Source organism: Protopterus annectens, chromosome 5.part0 (assembly GCF_019279795.1).
Source record: "Protopterus annectens isolate FY-2018-M chromosome 5.part0, PAN1.0, whole genome shotgun sequence".
Classification (NCBI taxonomy): Eukaryota; Metazoa; Chordata; order Ceratodontiformes; family Protopteridae; genus Protopterus; species Protopterus annectens.
In genome coordinates, this window is record NC_056735.1 from 317,123,202 (window position 1) to 317,150,891 (window position 27,690).

A 27,690-nucleotide genomic window follows, 5' to 3' on the forward strand; every position below is an offset into this window, starting at 1 on the left:
TATTCGCTTCCCTCTCAATCACCAGCTCAAAAAATTCTGCACAAGGACATTCCACCCACTTGCATGGAAGGTGGATTCGCTCTCCTTCAGCTGGAAAGGTCTAACAGCATATGCATTCCCACCTCTTCCCTTGATAGACAAGGTATTACTAAAAATCAAGGAGGAACGTCCAAGGATAATCCTGATAGCTCCGAACTGGCCAAGACAACACTGGTACCCATTGCTGAGGAGCATGTCTCGGAACAAAATGTGGTCAATACCCCTGATGCCTTTGATGTTAACTCAGAACAACTACAGCATCATGCATCCAAACCTAAAAACTTTGCAACTGACTGCATGGAACATCACATAGCAGCAACTAATCCAGATCTTTCCCAAAGGGTTAAAGACATTATCCTTGAAGCCCGCAGACCTTCAACAAGAAGGAACTATGCAGGAAAATGGAAAAGGTTTGTCATTTGGAGTGCTGAAAGAGGAAAAGATGTGTCGAATATAGATATTGCTAACATTCTGGAGTATTTGGCAGAGCTTCTACATACAGGCCTGTCCTATTCCTCCATCAAGATACATGCATCAGCTATTTCAGCAGAATACAGCTTTGATCCACCGGTCTTTTCACATCCTCTACTCGGGCAGTTCCTCAGAGGGATCAAGAATGTCTTCAATCACATATATGATATACGAAAAGTAAATGTAAGCAATGTTCTAGCTAGACATTGTCAGTTATTCCCGTCCCATGTCTTTAAGTTTAGGGTCCTACAGATTCTATACCCCAATAGGAGGGAAGGCAATGCATTAGGAACCCTTGAGCTGAATGAGCTGAGATGGATCCTAACACTTAGGGCACATCTAGAACCTGGCTTAAACACAGCTCTTAGTATTAGACCTGCGCTTTTATGAATAGCCACTGGTGCTATTTGTTTTTGTGGTTTTTGTAAATTTTTGTACCCTTTTGTGATCTCCTATGTAAGAGCCCTGGGTAATTTGGGCCTATATTGTAATGTTCTTATGATGTTACTCAGTTTGGATTGATGAACTCTGATTTGTATTTTTATAGGACATATAGAAGGCCCACCATTTTGTCGATTTTATTTATTTTACATTGTTGTGATCAAGGTTATTCCAGCCTTCACAGTGTCTATATTTTCATGTGCTTATACCTTTTCTCTCTTTTTCTTCTCCCCCCCTTCCTTTCTACCTCTTTCACTTTTTTTTCCCCTTTTCCTTTCCTCCCTCCCCCCCCCTCTTCCCCCTTCTCCTTCCCTTCGTTCCTTTTCCCCGTCCCTCTTCTTTTATACCCCTTCCTCCCCCCCCCCTTTTGCCCCTTCTTTTCCATTTTTTGTTCTTTTCTCTCCTTTTTCCATCTGCACTTGCACTTATAGCCCTTGCTGATTTTTTACATAAGGACAGTCAACTTTTACACATATCCTATATGAGGCTTTTACAGAATTCACTATATTGGATATGAATTATGTTTCAATGATCTTTTAGCATGTAAATATTTTGAAATGATCAACAAAGTGTACAAAATTTAGGACTATATGATCGTTTTTGTCTATATATGAAATGTGTTTAAATGGACAAATTGAATTGATTGTATGTATGGCTTGATGAAAAAGTTTGGAGAACGGTCTATAGTATTTTATTAATTATGACCATCTTTAATGGTGAGTCTAATTTTAAATTGATATAATTTGTTTTTACCCGCTAAAATACTTGTTAATTGGGGCGTGTTTTTAGTATATAAAGAGAACATTTACTTCAGTTTAATGTAACCTGATGAAGCGCACTAGTTAGGTGCGTGAAAGCGCTTGTTCTGTTATATAATAACTTTACTGTTTTATCCATCGTGGTGGTTCCAGTGATTTGTCGGATTAGGGATCAAGAATGTAAAACCTCCTAGGAAACCACCATTGCCAGCTTGGGACTTGAACTTTGTGCTAGAAAAGTTGACACTCCCGCCTTTTGAACCAGCAGCAACAGCAGACCTACAGCATCTATCATGAAAAACTGCTTTCCTACTGGCAATAACCTCAGCAAGGAGGGTTTCTGAACTTCAGGCCCTAATGGCAGTACAACCCTTCCTAATCTTCCACCAAGATAGTGTCCATGAGAACTAATCCTACATTTATGCCTAAGGTGGTATCCAGAGTGTCTTTAAACCAGGCAATCCACCTACCTACCTTCTTCCCCAACCCACAAAACAGAGGGGAAAGAATGCTGCATACCTTGGATGTACATAGACAGCTATGCTACTACCTGGACAGAACCAAAAGTAACAGAAAAACTGACCAGCTTTTTGTAGCTTATGCAACAGGAAGGGAAGGAAAAGCAATTTCCAAACAGACAATCTCCAAATGGATAGGAAATTGCATACGATTCTGTTACTCCTTCCATGGAAAACCAATTCCACAGAACATAAGGCCTCATTCTACAAGGGCAACAGCCACTACCACAGCCTTCTTACGAGGAGTGGCAACCAAGGACATTATTGAGGCGGCTACTTGGACCTCCGTGCATACATTTGCCAAGCATTATAATTTACCTCTGTATTCCAGATCCCGAGCAGGGTTTGCCACTGCTGTACTGCAAGGGATCCTAACCACACCATAATTTCTTCTTTGTCCTCCCCTAGTTGGCTATGGTATTCTACCCAGTTGTTATGACTGCAGATGCATCCATGAAGGACATAGTACAGTTTTGTACCTACCATAAATGTAGATGTCCGAACTGGATAGCATCTGCAGTCAGGATTACCCTCCCTCCTTCCCCTCTGTGGTACTCCTAGGGTATTTACCCCCCTAATAGCTAGCTGGTGGGGGGAGTCTCTTATGGTGTATTTGCTTGTATATATGTACATACATGCTTATTTCTTGTGTTTGCCTTCTATCTTTTTGGAAACATTGGCATTTATCCAAAATTTAGCCTTCCAAGAGGGAAACTGGCATCTGGGGCAAGAAACACTGAGGAAAATGGCGTCGGCTGATGCCTTTATACCCGAAGACCAGCAGAGATGACGTCGGGTGAAGTGCGACATCAGCCGAAGCCGGACCCAGACTTTGGAATCCGGCCGACCGAAGGGCTGCCTGACGACAGGACAACCCAGTTGTTATGACTGCAGATGCTATCCAGTTCGGACATCTACATTTATGGTAGGTACAAAACTGTACTATTCTCTTCCTCCGGCCCCTGCTAAGCCCGATAGGTACTACAGGGTTCCGGACACACATTATCATTTGTATAAGGCCCCTTTTGCAGATCCCGAAACTATCTCCCAGGGACCCAAGGCTGTAGCAGCTTCTTCTATCAAAAACCCCCTCCCCTCTGAAAGGGAATCTAGATCCTTAGAGAGATGGGGTAAAAAAGTTTACACTACTGCTACTCTTTCAGCTAGGGCTTTGAACTGTCAATTCCGCATGATTCAGTATCAGGAATTTATGTTAGACCAATTAACTAAAAAACTGTCCTCGGATGAACCATTAGACAAAAAATCTGTACAGGAAATGGTACATAACATTCAGCAGGTCAGTAATCATTCCTTAAAATGTGGCTATGATGCACTGGAGGCTTCCTTTAGATCAGCCATGACTGGCACAGTGATCAGAAGACATGCGTGGTTGAAAGAGCAGTCCTTACCAGACCATGTAAAATCAAAGCTCCTAGATGCTCCCATGGATAAGCTCAATTTGTTTGGCTCCCCTGCGCAGCAGGTGCTGAAGAAGGTGGAAGATAAAGCAAAATCTGTCCAGACAGTCAAGGATTTCTTGCAGTTTCAGCCTCCAAGGTTTAGCAGGAACTGGCCTTCCAAGAATTGGTCCTTTCCAGACACCGCCAGAGCTCCGAGAGGCAGGAATAGGCGCTCAAGAGGCAGGGGTCAATCCAGAGGTGCCTACAGGGGACGTCAGTGGCAGGCTAACAACCAACGAGGTACAGCCACAGATCCAGCCACCACCACTTCCACAGGACAATCACAGTGACTTGGCTCTAGCACCGCCTACCAGGGAACAACTAGAGGCACCCTTAGGCGGAAAGCTAGCCTTATTTTCAGTAAACTGGCATTACATCACAGGAGACAAATGGATTTTACAGACAATAGACCAAGGTTACAGGTTTCACTTCCATACTCTACCAAGGAAGAGAGGAATGCCAAACCTACCTCCAAATCAGAAAACAGAAGCTTTAGAACAAATAACTCACTTACTAAGGATGAGAGCTGTAGAAAGGGTACCATCTATGGAACAAGGGCAAGGATTTTACTCCAGACTCTTCCTGGTAGCAAGAAAAGAAAACCAATGGAGACCTATTCTCGACCTGTCCGCTTTAAACACATACCTCATTGTTCCAAAATTTAAAATGCTGACCTTACAGCAGCTTCTTCCCATGCTGGGCAAGGAGTCTTGGCTGGTAACTCTAGATCTCAAGGAGGCATACCTGCACGTCCCCATACGACCAAATTGCAGAAGATACCTCAGATTTCTTGCAGGATCAGAGCATTATCAATTCTCAGCATTGCCCTTTGGCTTATCTACTGCGCCCAGAGTATTCACAAAATGCCTGGCATCAGTAATTGCTCATTGCAGGCTTCAGGGAATTCAAATTTACCCTTACCTGGACGACTGCCTGTTACAAGCGGACAACAAAATCAAATTAACAAAAGATTTGGAAAGGGTCATTCATCTACTACAAGCCCTGGGATACACAGTCAATATAAAAAAGTCAAGGCTGATACCATCCCAAAGGATAACCTTCTTGGGTGCAGATTTGGACACAACAAAACAAATGGCATTCCTGACAGTAGAAAAACAGGAACAACTCCCTTTCTACTTCATGGCATTAACAAAGCAGAACCAGCTAACAGCAAGAAAAGTCCTGTAAGCTCTCGGTTACATGGCATCCTGCATAATATTAATTCCACATGCCAGACTACAAATGAGAAAGTTACAGTGGTACCTAAGGAATTTATGGTCTCAGCACAAGCACAGCCTAGAAACCCAAATTCCAATAATTCCATGCCTGAAACAAGAATTCCAATGGTGGGCCCAGGCCTGTCAATCAAACAAGGGATTGCCCTTCCACAGCACTCAACCAAGCCAGACCATCACAACAAACGCCTCAGACCTCGGTTGGGGGGCACACATGCTGGACAAGTGCATACAAGGCTTATGGACTCAAGACCAGCTGCACCTACACATAAATCAAAAGGAAATGCTGGCAGTAAAACTGGCAATTCAGGCATTCAGACCATTTCTTCAACAGGGTCAACTGCTGATAAGGACGGACAACACCACAGTTATGTGGTACATCAACAAACAGGGAGGCACACATTCATACCCTCTATGCCGGATGGCAATGGACCTCTTGAATGTGGCACTGAGCTTCAACATTCAGCTACAAGCAATTTTTGTGCCAGGAAAAGAAAATATACTAGCAGACATCCTAAGCAGAACTACCACAGATGCCCACGAATGGATGCTGCATCCGGACATCTTCAAAACCATTACAGGGAAATGGGGACTGCCAGAAATAGACTTATTTGCATCCCCACACAATCACCAACTGAAAAAATTCTGCACAAGGACGTACCACCCACTTGCTTGGAAAGTGGACTCCCTATCTTTCAGTTGGACAAACCTGACAGCTTATGCATTCCCACCTCTTCCTTTGATGCACAAGGTGCTACTGAAGATCAAAGAAGACCGTCCAAGGATCATCCTGATAGCTCCAGACTGGCCAAGGCAACATTGGTACCCATTACTGAGGAGTATGTCTCGGGAACAAATATGGCCTCTGCCCCTAGTTCCCTTGCTGTTAACACAGAACAACTTCACAACCCTGCATCAAAACCTGAAAACACTGCAGCTGACTGCCTGGAACATTGTATAAGACCAAATAACCCAGTTTTATCTCAAAGGGTTAAAGACATTATCTTGGAGGCTCGCAGACCCTCAACAAGAAAAAATTATTCAGCAAAATGGAAAAGATATTTCATTTGGAGTACTGCAAAAGGAGAGAATGTGTCACTGGTAAACATAGCTAACATCCTGGAATACTTGGCAGAGCTCTTCCACAACGGCCTGTCCTATTCTTCCATTAAGATTCATGCATCAGCTATTTCAGCAGAATACAACTTGGATCCTCCAGTATTCTCACATCCTCTGCTCAGGCAGTTTCTGAGAGGGATTAAAAATGTAAAGCCACCCAGGAAGCCACCATTGCCAGCATGGGACTTGAACTTTGTGCTAGAAAAGTTGACACTCCCTCCTTCGAGCCAGCAGCAACAGCAGAATTACAGTACTTATCATGGAAAACTGCTTTCCTGCTTGCAATCACTTCAGCAAGAAGGGTATCTGAGCTACAGGCATTAATGGCAGTACAGCCCTTCCTGATCTTCCATCAAGATAGAGTATCCATGAGAACAAATCCTACTTTTATGCCAAAGGTGGTCTCCAGGGTATCTTTAAATCAAGCTATCCACCTAACTACATTCTTCCCCAACCCACAAAACAGGGGAGAAAGACTTCTGCATACCTTGGATGTACATAGACAATTACGTTACTACCTGGACAGGACCAAGAGCAATAGAAAAACTGACCAGCTACTGGTAGCATATGCAACAGGAATGGAAGGAAAAGCAATTTCAAAACAGACAATCTCTAAGTGGATAGGAAATTGCATTAGATTTTGTTGCTCCTACCATGGAAAGAAAATTCCAGAAAAAATCAGGCCTCACTCTACAAGGGCTACAGCCACTACCACAGCTTTTTTACGAGGAGTGGCTACCAAAGACATTTTAGAGGCTGCTACTTGGAGCTCCGTGCATACATTTGCCAAGCATTATAATTTACCTTTATACTCCAGATCCCGAGCAGGTTTTGCCACTGCTGTTTTGCAAGGGATCTTAACTACACCATAATCTATTTCTCCTCCTCCCCCAGTTTGGCTATGGTATTCTACCCATTTGTAAGGACTGCAGATGCATCCTTGAAGGACATAGTACAGTTTTGTACCTACCATAAATGTAGATGTCCGATAGGCATGCATCTGCAGTCGGGATTACCCACCCTCCTTCCCCTCTGTGGTACTCCTAGGGTATTTGCCCATCTTGTAGCTAGCTGGGGGAATCTATTATGGTGTATTTGTTTGTATATATGTACATACATGCTTATTTTTTGCTTGCTCTCTACTATTTGGAACCATTTGCATTTATCCAAATTTAGCCTTCCTAGAGGGCACCTGGCATCTGGGGCAAGAAACACTGAGGAAAATGGCGTCGGCTGATGCCTTTATACCCGAACAACTGCAGCTATGACGTCGGGTGAAGTGCGACACCAGCCGAGGCCAGACCCAGACTTTGGAATCCGGCCGACCGAGGGGCTGCCTGACGACAGGACAACCCATTTGTAAGGACTGCAGATGCATGCCTATCGGACATCTACATTTATGGTAGGTACAAAACTGTACTTTCTTCCTAGTGCCTACCAGCCTGTGCGTAGCTTTGGGATTCTACCCATATGTGATTACTGCAGCTGTATGCACGATGAGCATAGTACAGTTTTGTACCTACCATAAATGTAGATGTTCGAGTGCTAATACAGCTGCAGTACAGGTTTCCCTCCCTCCTTCCCCTCTAGGTATAGGACTAGTGGCTAACTCCTCCTCATTACAACTTATTTTGGGTTATCCTCATATGGTGTATTTGCTTGCAACTACTCTTTTATTTATATATAATTTATCTATTGCCTTCCTTTTGGGGGCACCTGACATCTGGGGCAAGAAAGACTGGAGAACATGGCGTCAGCTGTTACTTATATACCCCTGTCGCACTGACGTCAGGGAAGAAGGCGACAACAACCAACGCCGGACCAAGACTTTGGAATTCGGCCGACCGAGGACCCGCCTGATGGCAGAGAACCCCATATGTGATTACTGCAGCTGTATTAGCACTCGAACATCTACATTTATGGTAGGTACAAAACTGTACTTTCTGTTAGGGGTTGCACGATTCATGCACTCGTGTAAGTGCTTATGAAGTGCATTTGTATAGGATTAAGCAGTCATACCTCTATTGTCCATCAGCATGGGTGTCGTGAAGTTTGCCACTTCTGTCTTAAGAAGCGTGAAGTTGGCTTTGGAGAATTTTTTTACGGTGGTTTCCCTAATGGGGGGTGGGGGGGATGTGGATGTCTAGGGTGATTAGCTTTTGGTCGGATCTATCCAACAAGGAATTGACCTCTGGTGTGGAACACCAGTTGCCCATGTTGGTAATGACCAGGTCTAGGATATTGCTGCCCCTAGTGGGGGTGTGGATAAGTTGATCCATGCCTTTGGAATTTATGAATTCCAGAAAATGTTGAACACGAGTTGGTACATGAGTAGTTTTCCCAGTTAATGGTGGGGTAGTTCAAATCGCCCATTATTAGGGTGTTAAGTTGTACCGTAATATTTTCCAGTGTATCAAGAAATGAGGAGGGGAATCCTGGGACATGGTGGGGGATCTGTAGCAAGCTACAATTTGGATTGCGATCTTGCCCAGAGTTAGTTGCACTTGGATAATCTCAGATGCAGTATGCTGAGCAACTAGCCTGGAGGTGTGGATATCCTTAATGAATATGGACACGCCTCCGCCTTTAGTGTTTCGGACCAAGTTAGGTGGCCGAAAGGTGTGGTATGAATTATAGCCTGGTAATGCGCTCTCTAGAGAGTAGAACAATAAAAATATTGTTTTACATAAAATATATTTATTCAGTTTGTTTCACATGAAGTTTATATTGGATTTTGAAAAATAAGCACTTTACGAACAAGCACTTTATATGTAACATTTTTTTTACAAAATGTATTTTCTGGTTTTGTATTTGATTCATTATATTGGTTCCTAGTGTAATACTATATGCTACAGTTCTCTCTAGTTTTCTAGCTAAAGCATTGTCTCTAAATGTTTTTGGTTCTGAACAGAGGCTAGGCAATCATGTCATTACTCTAGTAACTTTGAAAGTGGACTATAAAGAGGCCTGTTTTTTCAAATGTTTTTATCTGATGAAGTTTTCTAGTTTTAAAAAACAAAAGCGCTTATCTTACAAAGTTTTATTTCAGCTTGTATCAATAAAAGCCGGTGAATTCTACTACGATCATTTGTACTGTGTCTTTATATGGAGCTCCTGACAGTCCATGGAATGTGCCCTTTAATCCCTGAAAACAAGGCAGTTATAGGGATAGGACCTAAATAGCTTAGGCTACTGCAGTAGTGATCTCTTACAAGGTCTACCATTTTGTAAGTTTACTTACAGAACTGTACTTCAGTTAGTAACACTGGGGAGAATGGTTGACATGAGAAGGGAACAGGCATCTTGGAGGTAGGAGCAGTTCTTACAAAAGAGTGAGCCACACTACATTTTGTCGTCTGTTTGTCAGGAGTTGACATTTGACTTGCAGGTTTGCCTGTGATCAGAACCTGCTGACCAAACATCACTCCTAAATGGGTGACCAAAAGAGTTCAAGTAGCAGTTGAGTACCTATTTAAGTTTTTTGTGTGTTGGGGAAAACTGTTCAGGAAAATAAATGGGATGCACTGGTTCTTAAAAACGCAACAAGAAGTAATAGTAAGTCTCAAGTTTCATCATTTGTACTTCAGTTGCTTATTTGTCTTTCTAGTCATCAGGTCATTTGATGTTAACAAACCTGGATGTGAAGTTGATGACCTTAAAGGTGGCGTAGCCGGTGGCAGTATTTTGAAAGGAGTATTAAAGGTAATATTTCTCATGCATATTGCATTAAGAAGTCTCAGGAAATGTATGTGAATGGATTTATTGGTTGAACTAGGCTTTGTAGTTCTATCTAGCACACTATGCTTGAAAATTGAGAAATTTTATGTTGCAAAACACCAGTCATACAATGCGTCTAAGTTGAATGTTTTACAAATATTTTTTTGCTGTACAGATTGTCATTTGTACCTGCTGAGGTGTGAAACACTGTAGCACTAGTGACTTTTAGTTTAGTTTGGAATGCATTCTGTTTGGTAAATGCAAGTGCTTTGGTTTTGCATTTGTTTAGTATGAAATGTATATGTGTGCATGTTTGTGTATGTGTGTGTGTGTGTGTATATATATATATATATATATATATATATATATATATATATATATATATATATATAAAATCATAATCTGTGTGTGTATATATATATATATATATATATATATATATATATATATATATATATACACACACACACACACACACACACACACACACACACACACACACACACACACACACACACACAGTGTGTGTAAATACATGTATGTGTGTGTATGCATGCACACACACGTGTGTGTATATATATATAGAGAGAGAGATCTGTATCTATATATCTATCCATATAGGTACATATGCGCACGCACACACACATTTATATTTATTTATAAAATGTTAATGTATGTGACATTTGACCAGGTTTATCCCACCTTGCCAATGGCTTCTTTTCAGTGGATACACAGGATAGTATTCATACTGACTAGAGGAAATTTGGCCAGTGCCCTGGGGAGCTTTCACTACTGTCTTTGATTAGTGCTTGCGTGTTGTTTTTTTTTTATTTAACAATGTCCACATGAGCTGCCAGCCACTCGATAAACAGAGGCTGTATTTATCTAGTTTGAAGTGCAACATACTCATGGGTTCAGCAACCCCCATTTGCTGCACTGCATTGTCAGTATTGGAAAAATTAGTCCATCTTCTTGGTATGGGAGTAGAACCCAGAGGCTTCTGCACTAAAAAGGAATGTGCTACCTGTTGAAGCTTTTAAATGGACTTATAACTCTTACTGAAGGAAGAACACCCAAAACAACCAAGAGTTTATTCATTCCAAGTATAAACAAGTGTAAGAGTAGTGAATTATGTAAACTAAGTAATTGTTGGATTGCCGTTTGTCATGATGTACTTTGGAAACCAGTAAGGCTGTATGCAGATGTTCGTCGTGTTACACTGCTGCAGTCATTACACTTCGGTTATCCTGCCGTCAGGCGGTTCCCCAGTCGACCCGGCGTCTGTTGCTGTCGCCTCCTCCCTGACGTCAGTGCGACAGGGGTATATAAGATGCAGCCCGACACCATTTTCTTCAGTCTTTCTTGCCGTGCGGTGCCCGAAGCAAAAGCAGTTCGCAAGTGATTTTCATTCCAAATCCAGAACTGAAGTCTTCTGCAAAGCTAAGTACCCCGTTGGGGAAACTTTTTCTTACCTCAGACCGATGTCGGTAAAAGTTAATAACTGTATTTCTTGTGGGAAGCAAATACCTCATAAGGATTTCCATTCCTGTTGTATCCCATGCCTAGGCCCTAACCGCAACGTCACTGGTTGTCGGTTTTGTGCTAGGTTTAACAAGCACACTATTAAACGTCTGTTTGATTTTGCCCGACATTATTTTGGTAGAAAATTCAGTTATACCATGCCGTCGGAACTTCCGACGACTGGAATGCACAAAAAGCGCAAAGACAAGGATAGACATCCGAGGCCCAAAACTGACGACGAAGCCTCTTCTAGGCCAGTCGCCGGTTCTCCGGTTTTCAGGGAGGTGCCTTCGCAGCCCCTGACTACCGCTTCTGTAGAACCACAAACTGCCTCTGACTCCCACGTGGAGATGGCTGGGCCTTCGGATGCACAAGTCCTTCAGCTTACCGAGACTATCCTTTCAGAGGGATCCGGAGTAGCTGAGCAACCCACCGCTACAGAGGGTGTCTTCAGACCTACTCCGTTAAGCATTAAACCCTCAGCTAAGTCTAAGCCTCCTTTAAAGTCAAAGAAACAAATACAGCATTCTCCAGGGCAGGCCTCCATGCCTAAGAAACAAATGCTCAAAATGGCCGAAGACCTAATCACTCTGATCAGGGGGGTCCCATCCCCCTCCTGATAAAAGGCCTAGACAGGATGCAGACTGACTCATCCGACCAGGTGTCCATCTCTTCTGATTCATCCTCAGACCTAGGATACTCTTTACCCCCTTATGAGGATTCTGATGCTGAGGAATCGATTCCATCAGCCTCACCGCCTGAGGACTACTCCTTTGGGGAAAACCCTACATACCATGAGGGAGCATTTCCACTGGGAAGGCCAGGATTATTCAGAATCCAAGAAAAGGCTCAGAGACTTCCTTTTATTACCTCAACACAGACCCCTTGCTATTTCGCCAGTGTTAGATATTGTGGATGATGTTCATCGTGCATACAGCTGCAGTCATAACAGATGGGTTCTCCTGCTGTCAGGCGGGTCCTCGGTCGGCCGAATTCAAAGTCTAGGTCCGGCGTCGGTTGTCGTCGCTTCTTCCCTGATGTCAGTGCGACAGGGGTATAAAGGAACCAGCCGACGCCATTTTCTCCAGTCTTTCTTGCCGCGCGGTGCCCGAAGCAGAAGCAGTTCGCAAGTGCCGGTCGGCCAGCTCCTGAGATTACGAAAATTTGGAAACCGAAGTCGTCTTAAAAACTAAGTACCCCGTTGGGGAAACTTTTCTTGCCTCAGATCGATGTCAGACAAAGTTAATAATTGTATTTCTTGTGGGAAGCAAATACCACATAAGGATTTCCATTCCCTCTGTATACCTTGTTTAGGCCCAGACCACGACGTCTCGGTCTGTCGCTTTTGTGCTACATTCAACAAACGCACTATTAAGCGTCGGGCGGAGTTCGCCCAGCATTATTTTGGGAAAGCATTTAACTATACTATGTCATTGGATACTCAGACTCCGGTTTTGTCTAAAAAACGCAAAGATAAGGACCGACACACGAGGTCCGCGGCCTCTACCAACACCACGCCAAAGCCGACTACACGTGGTCCGGTTCTCAGCGAGGCGCCTACGCAGCCCCTGACTACAGACGACACTTCTTTGACGGTGTCTCCTGTACCCGAGGTCGCAGGCTCCTCGGCCCGCACCCCGACTACAGATACCGAAGCCACTCTTGGCGTTGAAACTCAGAATGTGGACAGGTCCACCTCCACTCAAGGTGTCTTCAGACCTTCCTCTTCTTTCTCCATCAAGGCTTTCACTAAGTCTAAAGCAACCATGCACTCTGAGACCAGCTACACAGGGCCCATCTCCAGGCCCCATGCCTAAGAAACAGATGCTTAAAATGGCTGAGGATTTAATTACTCTCATCAGAGGTTCTCAGCCCCCACCGGACAAAAGGCCCAGAGTGGAGGAAGATTCCCCCTCCTCTGATCAGGGCTCCATTATTTCAGAGCACTGTGATGATCAGGAACATTCCTACTCCCCTTTTGAAGACTCTGATGCGGAGGAATCCATCCCTTCTGTATCCCCCCCCAGAGGATTACTCATTTGGGGAAACTTTGCATACCTTAAGGGAACACTTCCACTGGGAAGGCCAAGATTATTCAGATTCCAAGAAAAGGCTCAGGGAATTTCTCTTGCTACCTCAGCACAGGCCTCTGGCTATCCCTCCTGTCTTGGACATCCTAGATGATGTTTACTCTGAGGCCTGCCTTAACCCGGACTCTCTACCTCCAGCTCCAGTTAAGCCTGACAGGTACTACAGGGTTCCTGACTCACACCAATTTCTATACAAAAGCCATGCTGCTGACCCAGAAACCATCTCACAGGGCCCCAAGGGAGTTAAGGCCTCCATTGCTAAAAATCCATTACCTTCCGATAGAGATTCCAGATCCTTAGAAAGGTGGGGAAAAAAGGTATATACCTCTGCTACCTTATCCATGAGGGCCTTAAACTGTCAGTTTCATATGCTAAAATACCAACAGTTTTTGTTATCACAATTGAAAAGTAAAATGTCACAACCTGAACAACCAGACTTGAAGGAGTTGCAGGATTTGATGCATAGTGCAGAACAAGTTGGTAAGCATACCTTACAGTGTGGTTTTGATGCTCTATAGGCTTCATGTAGAGCTGCTGTTACAGGATCAGTCATACGTAGGCATGCCTGGCTCAAGGAACAAGCCTTGCCTGATCATGTCAAAGCTAAATTACTAGATGCCCGTCTTCAAAAGGATGTATTATTTGGTGCTAATGCTGAGGAGGTAGTAAGGAAAATGGAGGAAAAGGCTAAATCAATGCAAACTGTAAAAGAATTTCTACAGGTACAACCCCCACATTTTAGTAGAAATTGGCCTTCCAAAAACTGGTTCTTTCCTGCCACGGACATACCCCAAAGAGGCAGATACAGGCGCCCGAGGGGCAGAGGACAATCCCAAGGATCGTTTAGAGGCAGACAATGGCAAGCTTCTACACAAAGAGGTGGTGGGGATAACTCGCAATCTTTCAGAAAACAAACCCAATGACTTTCCCCTTTGCATGCCAACCAAGTCTCAAAAGGCAGCTCCCTTAGGAGGAAAGCTGGCATTATTTTCAAAAAATTGGCATATTGTCACAAAGGACAAATGGATCCTGGACATTATAAACAGAGGCTACAAATTCCATTTTCACACCCTTCCAAAAATGAGAGGCATGCCAAACCTGCCACACAATCAAAGGGCAGAGGCACAAAGGCAAATTACAGATCTCATAAACATGAAAGCTATTCAAGAGGTACCTACGCACGAACAAGGTCAAGGTTTTTATTCCAGGCTATTTCTGGTGCCAAGGAAGGGAAAAGATTGGAGACCTATTTTGGACCTATCCATCCTAAACACATTTCTACTGCACCAAAATTCAAGATGCTCACTCTACAGCAACTTCTTCCCATGCTGGGCAAGGAGTCTTGGCTGGTAACATTGGACCTCAAGGAGGCATACCTGCATGTCCCAATCGGACAAAATTGCAGAAGGTACCTCCGATTTCTTGCAGGTTCAACCCATTATCAATTCTCTGCATTGCCCTTTGGCTTATCTACTGCGCCCAGAGTATTCACGAAATGCCTGGCATCAGTAATTGCCTACTGCAGACTTCAAGGGATACAAATATACCCCTGTTTGGATGACTGCCTGATCCAAGCGGACAGCAAGCACATTCTTCTGAAACATCTGGCTTATGTAATAATGTTGTTGAACTCTCTGGGATACACAGTCAACAAAAAGAAATCAAGGCTAATACCCTCTCGGAAGATAATTTTCCTGGGTGCCAATTTGGACACAAAACACCCAGATGGCCTACCTCACGCCAGAGAAGCAGGGGCAACTAATTCAATACTTCAGAACAGTAGCAAATTGCACCAGGCTGACTGCAAGGAAAATCCTGCAGGCTCTGGGATTCATGGCATCTTGCATCTTACTAATCCCATGTGCAAAGCTGCATATGAGGAAACTACAGTGATACCTGAAAAACATATGGTCTCAACACAGCCACAGTTTGGAAACAATAATACCACTAATTCCATGTCTGCAAAAGGAATTTCTGTGGTGGGCTCAAGCATGTCAAACACAGGTCTTCCATTCAGCAAGCCTCAAGCAAATCAAATCATCACAACAGACGCCTCGGACTATGCCTGGGGGGGGCGCACATGACAGATCTGTGCATTCAGGGCAAATGGTCCCAAAAAGAAAAGCACCTTCACATCAATCAAAAAGAAATGCTAGCAGTAATAAATGCTATTATAGCTTTCAAGGACCTTCTACAACCAGGTCAACTATTGATAAGAACGGGCAACACCACAGTTATGTGGTACATAAACTGGGAGGAACACATTCTTACCCCCTATGCAGACTGGCCATGTCACTTTGGAACATGGCCATGGACTTACAAATGGAACTACAAGCACAGTACTTGCCAGGCAAGGAAAACTTGCTGGCAGACAACCTAAGCAGGAATATGACAGATCCACACGAATGGAAATTGCATCCAAAAGTTTTTACAGAAATAATCCAAAAATGGGGAAGGCCAGACATAGATCTCTTTGCCTCCCACAAAAATCAATTGACAAAATTCTGCTCAAGGATTTTCCATCCAAAGGCCTGGAGCGTGGACGCTCTCTCTTTCAGTTGGACATCAATGACAGTTTATGCCTTCCCACCTTTTCCTCTGCTGCCCAAAGTTCTATTGAAAACCAGAGCAGACAGACCAAAGATGATTCTCATTGCTCCAGACTGGCCAAGGCAACACTGGTACCCACTCCTGAGGAGCCTGACGCATTCCCCACCATGGACCCTGCCTCTAATGCCTCTTCTTCTGACTCAGCACAGCTAAAAACAATCTAGCCGCATGGAAGATTCCTTAGCATCACAACAGGCCCTACTCTCCAAGGAGGTGCAGGATGTCATTTTGGAGGCCAGAAGGCCATCAACTAGAAAAGCTTACTCCGCAAAATGGAAACGTTTTTGTGTCTGGAATGAGAAAAAGGGCCAGGATCCTGGAAAACTGAATTTACCTCAAATACTACAATATTTGGCTGAACTGCTAAGCAGTGGGCTTTCATTCTCCTCCATCAAAATCCATGCCTCAGCCATTTCTGCAGAATACAACACTGATCCACCTTTATTCTCTCACCCTCTCTTAAGACAGTTCCTCAGAGGGGCTAAGAATTTAAGACCTCCACGGAAACAACCAATACCTGCTTGGGATATTAATTTCATTCTGGAAAAACTGACCTTGCCTCCCTTTGAGCCAGCTGCCTCATCAGATTTGCAATATTTGTCCTGGAAAACAGCTTTCCTTCTGGCTATCACCTCAGCTCATAGAGTTTCAGAACTACAGGCTCTCATGGCTGTCCAGCATTTTATCATCTTCCATCAGGACAGAGTTTCCTTACGAACCAACCCGTCCTTTATGCCTAAAGTGGTATCCAGGGTAGCTTTAAATCAGGCCATACATTTACCTACTTTTTACCCTAATCCTCAAAACAAAGGGGAGAGATTACTACATTCCTTGGACATCCACAGACAGCTACGTTATTATTTGGACACAACAACGCCTTTCAGAAAATCAGAACAGCTCTTTGTGTCCTATGCGGTAGGAGCTCAAGGAAAGCCAATTTCCAAATAGACAATCTCAAAATGGATAGCCCATTGCATACGCTTTTGCTATTCCTTTTATGGCAAAACTGTACCTACGGGCATTAGAACTCATTCCACCAGGGCCACAGCCACCTCTGCAGCCTTCCTCAGAGGAGTTCCTACCAAGGATATTTTGGAAGCAGCCACTTGGAGTTCTGTGCATACCTTCTCCAAGCACTATAACCTACCTTTATACTCCAAATCTATAGCAGGCTTTGCCACTGCAGTCTTGCAGGGCATTTTGGCTCCTAGTTCCACCTAGTGCCTACCACCTCTTCTTAGCTTTGGGATTCTACCCATCTGTTATGACTGCAGCTGTATGCACGATGAACATAGTACAGTTTTGTACCTACCATAAATGTAGAGGTTCGAGTGCTAATACAGCTGCAGTCCAGGTTTCCCTCCCACCTTCCCCTCTTGGGACAGGCCTATAGGCTAACACATCCTCATACAACCTGATTGGGGTATTCATTTATGATGTATTTGCTTGCAACTACTGTACTTTGATTATATATTGCACTGCATTATTACACAAATTTATGTATTGCCTTCCTTCTGGGGACACCTGACATCTGGGGCAAGAAAAACTGAAGAAAATGGCGTCGGCTGGTTCCTTTATACCCCTGTCGCACTGACGTCAGGGAAGAAGCGACGACAACCGACGCCGGACCTAGACTTTGGAATTCGGCCGACCGAGGACCCGCCTGACGGCAGGAGAACCCATCTGTTATGACTGCAGCTGTATTAGCACTCGAACATCTACATTTATGGTAGGTACAAAACTGTACTTTCCTAGTCTCCCCAGAAGGGCCTGTTGGTATATCAGAAAAAACAATAGCTGTTCCAAGTAAAACAGTCTCCTTGAACCAGTCATTCAAACAAGGTACTGTAGAAAGCATACTCACAGGCCCTTGATGTGGACTGCTCAGCTGACAGGAACCATTGAATGGATGACGAAAATCCGATGATGCCCTTAGGGCCAGGATTGCCCAGGTTGGTGGAAGAAGCAGAGGCAATGGGAAGAGCCCCTTGATCTTGAAGGATGGGTGGAAACTGTAGCCTCTGAAGGTTGCAAAGAACTTCCACTGATTTGGCTATATAAGCTATCAACACGTTGAGTTAAACTCTAGATCAATGCAGTCAAATTCCCAATAGCGTCAGAGCCAGAAGAAGCAGTAAGGCTCACCCTGGGAAATAGCACTAGAGACCCAGGAGTAGGTTCGTTCTCCATATTAAACCTTCAAAGCACAAAAACAAACACAAACTGAACTGCAAATCCCCAAATGAAGAAAACAAATAACTCCAAGCCACAAGTGAGGTAAAGTTAGCGCTTTAGTTTACTTAATTTAGCAAACTTCTTCAGACAAACAAGTTAAAAGAACAAATCACTTAAATAGGCAACCATCGATGACATCATCAAATATGAGTCTACAATCCACCCACATTTAAAGCTAAATACCCAAATTTGTATAAAAAGTTAAATACATTGATAATATAAAAACATAATATGCAAAAAACAAAAAATACATTGCCAAAGCACCATCAGATATGAAAAATTTGTAAAAAAAAAAAAAAAACCAGTATAGGAAAAAAATATGTATGCATATTAAATAATGAAAATGTGTGTGTATGTGTGTGTGTATGTGTGTATGTATATATATATATATATAATCACACATTTATACATATGTGCACAAAATTGTGTGCATCGCACTCCATCCATACAAACATACATACATTCACACAGCACAAGACAATATAATGAACAATATACACTATTAAACGGGGACCCCATATTACCTAGCCAAAGATTTCAGCTTGAGAATACATTTAATGGATAGACTATCATTGAGTCACAGGGGGGACATGTGCGTTGTCTAAGCTGCCAGGCTAATTCTTTCTCATCAAGTCTCAACGATAATGGTACCTCCTATCATCCAAGCCACCCTTATCTATAGCTATAAACAAAAATTCATGGGTAGGGTTAATTTTCACATACCTAGCTCCAGGGCTTTATTTAAATTCAATTTCCCAATACTATACACATGTTCATAGATCCTATTTTTCTGTCTGTCCTACCGATATAAAATGCTGGACAATTTTGGCAAGTACCCAAGTAAACAACCACCTTTGAATCACAATTAAACCTTTCTTTGACAGAATAACGTTGGTTACGTACCATGAAGGGTATTGGCAGTTTTAATATGTTTACAAAAACGGCAACATCCACATTTAAACATACCAGGATGAGGGGAATGATGGAGGGATATACAGCCTTCCACTGTTGCCTGTGAGTATGCTTTCTACGGTACCTTGTTTGAAGGATTTGTTCAAGGAGCCGGTTTTACTTGGAACCGCTATTGTTTCTTCTGATATACCAACAGGCCCTTCTGGGGAGACTAGGAACATTATTGTCAACAATTTGAAGTTGTTTTATCACAAGTTGTTTAAATTCAAGAAACTCCAATTGGAAGTTCAGTATTTGAGGGAATGTGTAAGTAGGCAACAGGTCCCCAAGGGGTTAAGGCAGTGGCTGTACCCCACTGAACTTGTTTCCAACAACTTTTCACATTGAATTATTGCATCTTTTTGACCAACAGGGTTGTGAATGTTTAGAACTGTTGATTAAGGACTATAATTCATAGATTGATGTCTTTAAAACTGAACTTATTCGTCTGGATGCTGATATCCAGGCGGACAATGATTTTCTACGCTATAAATACAAATTTACACGTATTTTCTTTAGTATTGACAATACTTCTCTCAAAATTAGAGAGACTAAATTAAGGAAGTTGAACAGGGACAAGCACGATTACGAACACGGGTTGGCATACCCCCCACCCCCTATGAATGGATACAATAAACTTTTAGCCAGTAATGGGAACGGGATTGCTGGGACCAATTCTGCGGACGTTCCATCTCTAGGATCAGGACCATCTGGTCAGTTGAATCATATGGATTCTGAGGGAGTAGGCATTAGAAGTGAGAGGATTTCTAACCAACGGAATCGTGTCACTTCTAACAGCGCTTCTACTGATGCTGTTATTCATCCTTCATCGCAGGATTTTCAGGGAGCTGGTGGTATGAACTGAGGGGGTCAGCAGGGCAACTCACAACAAGGACGTTGGAAGAAGAGGAAGCAGCAGAACAGATGGAGGAGGTAGTGGACACTCACCTTGGGTCCGTTGTTATTTGTACAGCATTAGCACATGAGACTACAGTGCAAGTTTTATTCAATAGCACTAAAGACTTTAAAATTTTTAATTATTCATGCTTTACACCATCATCTGTTGGTCGGGATTCTTGCTAAAGAGTGTACCTTTGTGCCCACTGCAAGGAGTGATTTGGCCAAAACATTGGTGGATGTGAAATGTTTTACCAGGAAGCTGAATTTAAATGTTTTGTTTGGTAATTCTAGTAATTTAACCAATGATTTTAGAATTGCCAGCATTTTCAACCCCCCATTGCATACCTCTATTTTGTTTGAGAAATTGTGTGAGAACGATATCAGGCATTTGCTTAATAATAGGTCCATTTATTGTAATTACATCCACAATTTATCTCCAATTGAAAGGGGCATGTTATTTAATTTGAGGCTTGCAGGTATCCATATATTAAAACCGGATAAAGGTGGGGGGGGGGCTTCTTTTCATGGACAGTGAGGATTATAGTAGGAGAATGTGTTAACTTTTGGCTGGTAGGGCCTATGAATGAGTGTCCAGAAATGAGAGTAATGGGGCTTATCAGCGTATAAGGGGTTTCATTCACGACCTCTTTATTGATGGGTCTGTGGACATTGATTTGTACCATTATTTGGATATTACTTACCCCGAGGTGCCCATTATTTTTGGGCTGCCAAAAATGCATGAAGATCTAAATAACCCCCCATTGTGCCAGATTGTGGATGGTAGACAATTACTTTTGAGTGTGCTAAATTTATTGACATCAGACTTAAGGTATGTACTTTCAGCGGAGCCTCATATTTGTAAAGATTATTGGGCCTTTTTGAAAGCCATTAATGATTTGCCTTACAGCAGTGAGTATAACTTCCTCACAATTGATCGAGATTTATACACTGTGTAATCCCTCAAGACATCGGGCGTAATTGGGTCAGGGATTATTTGTTGGAGAAACAAGTGGATGGTCCCACTATCGAGTTGATTGATTATTTGTTGGACTTGGTGCTCAGTAACAACTATTTTATTTTTAATAAAGAATTTTATTTACAAAAAACTGGCCGTTGCCATGGGCTCTCCCTGTGGTGCCACCTTTGCTAATAGTGTGATGGCATACTAGGAGAAAAAATTTCTCTTCAGCGATGTAATCTTCCAGCATAGGGTGGTCTGGTACACCCGTTTATTTGTATGATGTTTTTATCGTTTGGAAAGGTGACAAGCCCATGGCATCAGTCTTTGTTGAGCATATCATGACATTTACCAATTTTCTGGCGTTCACGTGGAATTTCCAAAATGATAAAATAGCTTACTTGGATGTTGAACTTATTAATGATAGATCTAATGGGAGATTTCTAAGATTTTTAGGAAATCTACCTATTCCAATGCCTTCCTACACTACACCAGTTCCTACCCCTTTTATCAGAAAAGGGTGATTGTCAAGGGTCAACTTGATAGGGCAGCCGGAATGGTGTCCCTTGATTCTGAGTTCCAGGTTGAGAGTAACCTTTTGAAGGATATGTTCATCAAGAGGGGTTACCCAAAGGGATTTGTTAACCAGTCGATTAGAGAGGTGTATACGAAAAGGAATGATGTGTTCTTTAGACCACTTCTGTTTGGGGCCCAGGGTGGACATCAGTGACATGTAGGTGAGACATTACCAAATTTTTCTGGTTGCATTGTCAGCCAACCAGGGGAGGATCCTTTAATTCCTCTTGAGGGGGGCATACCATCCCAGTCACTTCATCTACTTTAGCTGATGTTTCAGTGAATGTGAGGTCCCCACGTTGGTGTCTGTATTAACCTTGGGTTTATTACTACTTTTTCATTAGATGCACCCCTAATTAGATCCATTTTAATTGAGAATTGGTGCTTCTAACATGAGGATACGACCATTAGAGACAGAGTGTGGAATGAGCTCAAGGTGTTTAAGAAGGGCTGGAATTTGAAAGCAATAGTGGAAGGCTGTATGTCCCTTCCACCATTCCTCTCATCCTGGTATGTTTAAATGTGGATGTTGCCGTTTTTGTAAACATATTAAAACTGCAAATACCTTCATGGTACGTAACCAATGTTATTCTGTCAAAGAAAGGTTTAATTGTGGTTCAAAGGGAATTGTTTACTTGGGTATTTGCCAAAATTGTCCAGCATTTTATATGGTTGCCAGGCACCCCTCTCACCTCCCTAGTCCAATACATAATTCTGGTCCACTACAAACCTTCAACAAAAAAATTGTGCCATAGCAAGTTGCAAAATTTTACTAAATGGTCGCTAGACTGTAATCTTGATCCATATTCTGTGATTGGAGCGTTTCTCCCAGGGCCTCTGATGAAAATAGGCTCTGTAGAACCTAGTTGGACTTTCCCGGTCAACAAATGTTAAATAAATAAATCCCCCAGTCTTTTTTCCCATCTTTTCCAATAAGGAGGAGTACTGCCTGCATTTACTAGATGTACACAGACAATTGCATTCCTACTTTCACAGTACAAAGGATATCAGAAAATCTGACCAGCTATTTATTTCTTTTTCTTCAGTCACGTTAGAGAGTCCAGTATCTGTAGTTACTCTGGCTAAATGGCTTAAGGACTGTATCGCCTTTGTTTACAACAGAAAGGGACTCCACCCACCAGAATCTGTAAAAGCGCATTTAACTAGAGCAATAGCAGTATCTGCATATGTTCTTCGTGTTTCATAGGTTCATAGGTTGATGCTAGGCTATCTGCCGTAGGGCATTTACAAGCCTAGCCAGAGTGTGTTTGGCTTTCGCCACCCTTCTTAGATTAGTTTACTGTGCCTCTGTATAGTAGGTCACAGAAGATAGCCCATTTAAGGTTAGTTTTACCGTGCCTCTGTCTAGCAGTGACACAGGAGAGATCCCAGGGTTAAATTTTACGATCTCCCATCCAAACGTCAAGATTCTTCTTGAAGAGGGTCATTGACGGGCTCTTTCTGACATGGACTGGGATTTTGTTCGAGTGAGGAGAGCCTCTGGGATATGAATCTGTCCCTCCAGCATGTTCTCTCTATTTCTGTGCTGAGGTTTAAGTCACTGGAGCGTGTAGTTCTGATGGATTTGGGTTTCTTGAGGTGGAGCATGTCCATTAATTCTGGGTGTGACATGGCTTTATACGTCAGGCACAGATCGCCTCTGAGTAGGCGGTAAGCAACTGAGTAGAGCTGGAGTTCCTTTAGCCTAACTGCGTAGGGCATCTGTTTGAGTCCCTTGATCCTCTTGGTGAAGTACTTTTGGGGTCTTTCTAGTTGTAGCAGGTGTCGGGTAAGTTACATCCCAAATGGGGCATTGTATTCAATTATGGGTCTGATGAGTGATGAGTAGAGGGGCACAATGACTTCTCTTAGTCTAGATGTGAACCCCTTCGTGATAAGGTGGGCTATAAAGAATGTCTTTCTAACCACTTTGGCAATGTGATTGTCAAAGGAGAAATTGCAATCTACTTGGGTCCCCAAATCCCTAATTACTTCTTCCGTACTTAATGGATTACCACCTGTGTGGTAATTTGCGGGCACTTTGTTTTTCCAAAGGGGATGACTATACACTTTTTGGCATTTAGCTTTAGGCCATGGCTCTGGCACCAGTTATCCGTCTCTGTGAGACCTTTTTGGAGGATGCTTGTGTCAGCCGGCGATTCGATTATGGCCCCCACTTTGCAGTCATCTGCAAACTTTATCAGCCATAGTCCTCCTGTGTTAGCCTGTACCTCAGAGAAATGTATACCAAACAAGAGAGGTCCCAGGACTGAGCCTTGTGGGACGCCACTTGTAACTGGTTTATAGTCTGACATGGCACCTGCAATTCTGACCATGTGGGTTCTATCCCTAAGCCAGTTTGCAACCCATCTTGTGACATAGGGGTTGATATTTAAGCTGGTGAGCTTATTTATGATGCCCGAGTGGGGTATTGTGTCGAAGGCTTTTGCAAGGTCAAGGTAGGCTGTGTGGACTACCTTCCCTTCGTCTATGGCCTTGGTGACTGTTTCAAAGAAATTGACCAGGTTCAAAAGGCAAGATCTGCCCTTAAAGCCGAATTGGGTAGGATCCAGTGTTTGGAGGTTCCCAATGTCTTTGAGTTCCATGATGATACGCTCCATAGCTTTGCAGACCAGGCTAGTTAGGCTTATAGGGCGATGTTTCCGGAGTCCGTTGTGGCACCACCTTTATGGGGTGGGACCACTGTTGCTGTACGTCATTCTTTGGGTACATATCCTGTTGTAAGGCTGAGACTGAACAGTGATTTTAAGTGAGGGTTCAGTTCTTCTTGGAGCTCATGTAAAACGCAGCCCAGGACACCGTCCGGTCCCATTGATGCTGTGTTTTTTGCTTTGGAGAGGGCATCTCTCACCTATGCATCTGTGATGTCAGGGAGGCTACACTCTGTTGGGATAGTCATTTGCTCATTGGGGGGGGGGGGGTGGAGAAGTTTGTACTGAACCTGTCTGCCAGGATGTTGGCAATGTCTGTGGGTTCAGTGTATTTTTTGTCATTTTGCACTAACTCAGAGCATATCTGGGAGTTTCCACCCACGTTTCTGACATAACTAAAGAAAGCCTTGTGATTATCTTTAGTGTCTTGTGCAATTTTTCTTTCGAAGCTAGCCTTAGATGATTTTATGAGGGATTGTAGTTTCTTGCTAGTACTGATCAGAGTTGCTTTCCCTTTCAGGGATTTTGCTCTGTCATGTAGTAGCTTCCTCCTTCTGTTGTACAGCTTATTTATGGCTGGGGTCCACCAGACAGGTGGTCTACCTTTGGAGGAGTGTGTCTTGGTTTTATTTGGGATAGCACGATCCATGCATTCCTGTAGGTATCCATAGAATGTGTTTGTAAAGGATTCTGCGGTTTGGGCCGTATTTTCTTCTGGCCCTGGGGCTTTGAAGGATTCCACCTCGGTTTTGAGAAGTGGGAAGTTTGCTTTTGACCGTGGTTTCCTTTGCTGGGGGTGGGGACAGGATATGGATGTCCATAGTGATTAATCTATGGTCAGATCTTACCAATGAGGGGTATACCTCTGGTGTGGAACATAGAGTCCCCATGTTGGTGATGATCAGGTCCAGTGTGTTTTCCCCTCTTGTGGGAGGGGTGACCAGTTGTTCCATAGTATTTGAGTTTATAAATTCTAGGAACTGTTGGGCTAGGGTATTGGGGCTTGAGTAGTGCTCCCAGTCTGTTTGGGTAGTTAGTCACCCAATATAATGGTGTTTGGAGAGACCTTCATATTCTCCAGTGTCTTCAGGAAAGCCGAGTGGGGTTCCTGAGTTTGGGCGGGTGGTCTGTAGCAGGCTACAAACTGGAAGCCAGTTTTGCCCACTGTTAGTTGCACATGGATGGTCTCAGATGCTTCGTGCAGTGCCACTAGCCTGAAGGTATGGGTATCTTTGATGAATATGGATACTCCCCCTCCTCTTGTGGTTCGGTCTGAGTTTTGGGGCCGAAAAGCATGGTATGAGGTATAGCCTGGTAGTGCTAGTGTGCTCTCGGGAGCCTTGAAACAGGTTTCTGTTACTGCACAGATGTCGATATCCTCCATACTGAGGAGAGCCTCGAGTGTGTACATCTTGAGGTTTAGACTTCTGGCGTTGAGCAGCATTACCCTTAGTTTCTTTTTCCTTGTGTTGTCTAAGGAGGTGGGTTTGTGTTTTGAGCCTTGCCTAAAAAAGGCACTATGGGGGTAGCAAGAGCCTTGGCCAGTATTCGAAAACCCAGGGGTGACAGGTGCAAGCCGTCCCTAGTGAAGCAACGTGGCTTGTCAAGCATGTCATCCCAGGCTAACAGACACTGGATCCCCTTTGAGTGACACCAATACTTTAGCCAGTTGTTGAAATTGATCATTTTGTCTTTATACTGTGGTATCATTCTTGGTGAGGGTAAGATGCTACTCAAGGTCAGGGTCATACTGGCCTGGACCACATGATCAGAGAGCTCTGTCTCTTTTCATGTAATCCATGGAGGTACGTCTCAGGTCATTCACACCAGCATGGACAATGATGGAGTCATATTTGTACTTGCTTTGGAGTGACCTGAGTGCTTGTGTTGTGGCGGATCCTGGCAGCTGACAGGCAGCTTACAATGACCTTCTCCTTGTTCAGCCTGGTGAGAGGGACGTCAGTGTGTCTGACAATAGTCACCTATTACAAGTGTATTGGGTGTGTTGTTTAGTCTTATGGGCTGTGACTGTGTGGCACACTGACTTTGTGAACTATGTGATACGTGGGTATTGTTGTGGGGTAGCAGTTGCTTGGATGTCTGCTTTGGAGGTCTCTGTTGCTTGGGAAGATTTTTATTTAGAGCCTCCAAGTATGTTTTTGTGTGTTTGTGTTTGGTTTGTTGTTGCGATAGGTCTATGTGAGACTGGATTTGTGGTGTGTGTGATTACTTTCTCCTCCAGACTGACCATGCCAGTACTATGTTGAGAGAGCTCAGCCTCCAGTTTGGCTCTATAGTTGCATCTCTCACATATATTTGAGCTTGTTGGGAAGAGAAGAGGGTGGTCTGTGTACATAAGGCAGTTGTAACATTGCCTCAAGATTCCCATATTCACCAGCTGGACTGGAGAGTAAACCTGAAACTGACTTTTGGACATGCCAGAATAGTATAAGGAATTACTTTTTGACTTGATCAAAAAGGACCAATAGGGAGCCAAGTACTTAAAGGGAGTATGAGGGTGTAGTGCTTTTAGTTTATTAGTGCTTACTTATAAGACAACTTATCCTAGCTACTGCTGGGTTTTAGAAGGAAAATAGAGTGCTTACTTTAAGATTTGGAACAGTTCTAAGGGAAAAAGTGAAGAGCAGACTTTGTGGAGCCGGGAATAATTTAAACCTGATTAAGCGGTGCTGCGCTATGTGCAGAAAAGGGTTTCAAGGTAGAGGGGGATCAAGCAGTTTGGAATTGACCCAAATTGGCCAATAAAACTACAGTTTCTAGGCAGTAACCACTCCCACAGGGGCAGGCAGACTGTTCAGTGTTTACCACTGCCACTGTTGAACACAGAGACTTCCCTTTAGCCCAAGCAAGCAATGGCCTCCAAGAAACTTACAAACAGTTCAGAACAGCGAATCTGTAACCGAACTTTTTTTTTTTTAAATTTCAAAAGTGGGAAAAAAGCAAGATTTTTTTTTTTGTTTGTTTGTTTTGTTTAAAGATAGTAGAGATACACAAGTAGCAACAAGTTATAACAGTGTAATAAATGACCCCACACTTGAGTGCTAGGCCAGAGACAGGTAAAATGCAAGTTTTAAGAAAAAAACGATTTTAAAATAAGTGCAACACAGGAAATGCTGTAAACAGGCTCTAGATGTGTTCTAAATACAGTTCCTAATACAGATATCAAGTTTAGAAAGCTGGAAAACACCATAAAGTAGGCGGCAATGCAGAAATCTTAACAAATAATCTGAAGAAACTCAAAAGTGGCTCCTTTCTTCTCTCAGCGTTTTCTCCTCTTGGTGGGTGCTTCACCAACCGCCAACAAATCTGAAAAGACGCCAAAACCACAAGGCAATCTGGTTTTAAGAGAGGGGGCTCAAGGAGTTTGGAATTGACCCAAAATGGCCAATAAAACTACA

General features: G+C 43.2%; 1 protein-coding gene across 1 annotated transcript in view; it reads left to right on the top strand.

Moving 5' to 3' along the window:
* EIF2S3 (eukaryotic translation initiation factor 2 subunit gamma) overlaps positions 1–27,690 on the top strand; it is a 1,527,509-nt gene that overhangs the window by 988,774 nt on the left and 511,045 nt on the right. The window contains exons 8-10 of the mRNA XM_044071831.1: positions 9,649–9,786; positions 19,323–19,432; positions 19,584–20,019. Coding sequence (XP_043927766.1) covers positions 9,649–9,786; positions 19,323–19,432; positions 19,584–20,019 — 684 coding nt within the window. The remainder of the gene's footprint in view (positions 1–9,648; positions 9,787–19,322; positions 19,433–19,583; positions 20,020–27,690) is intronic.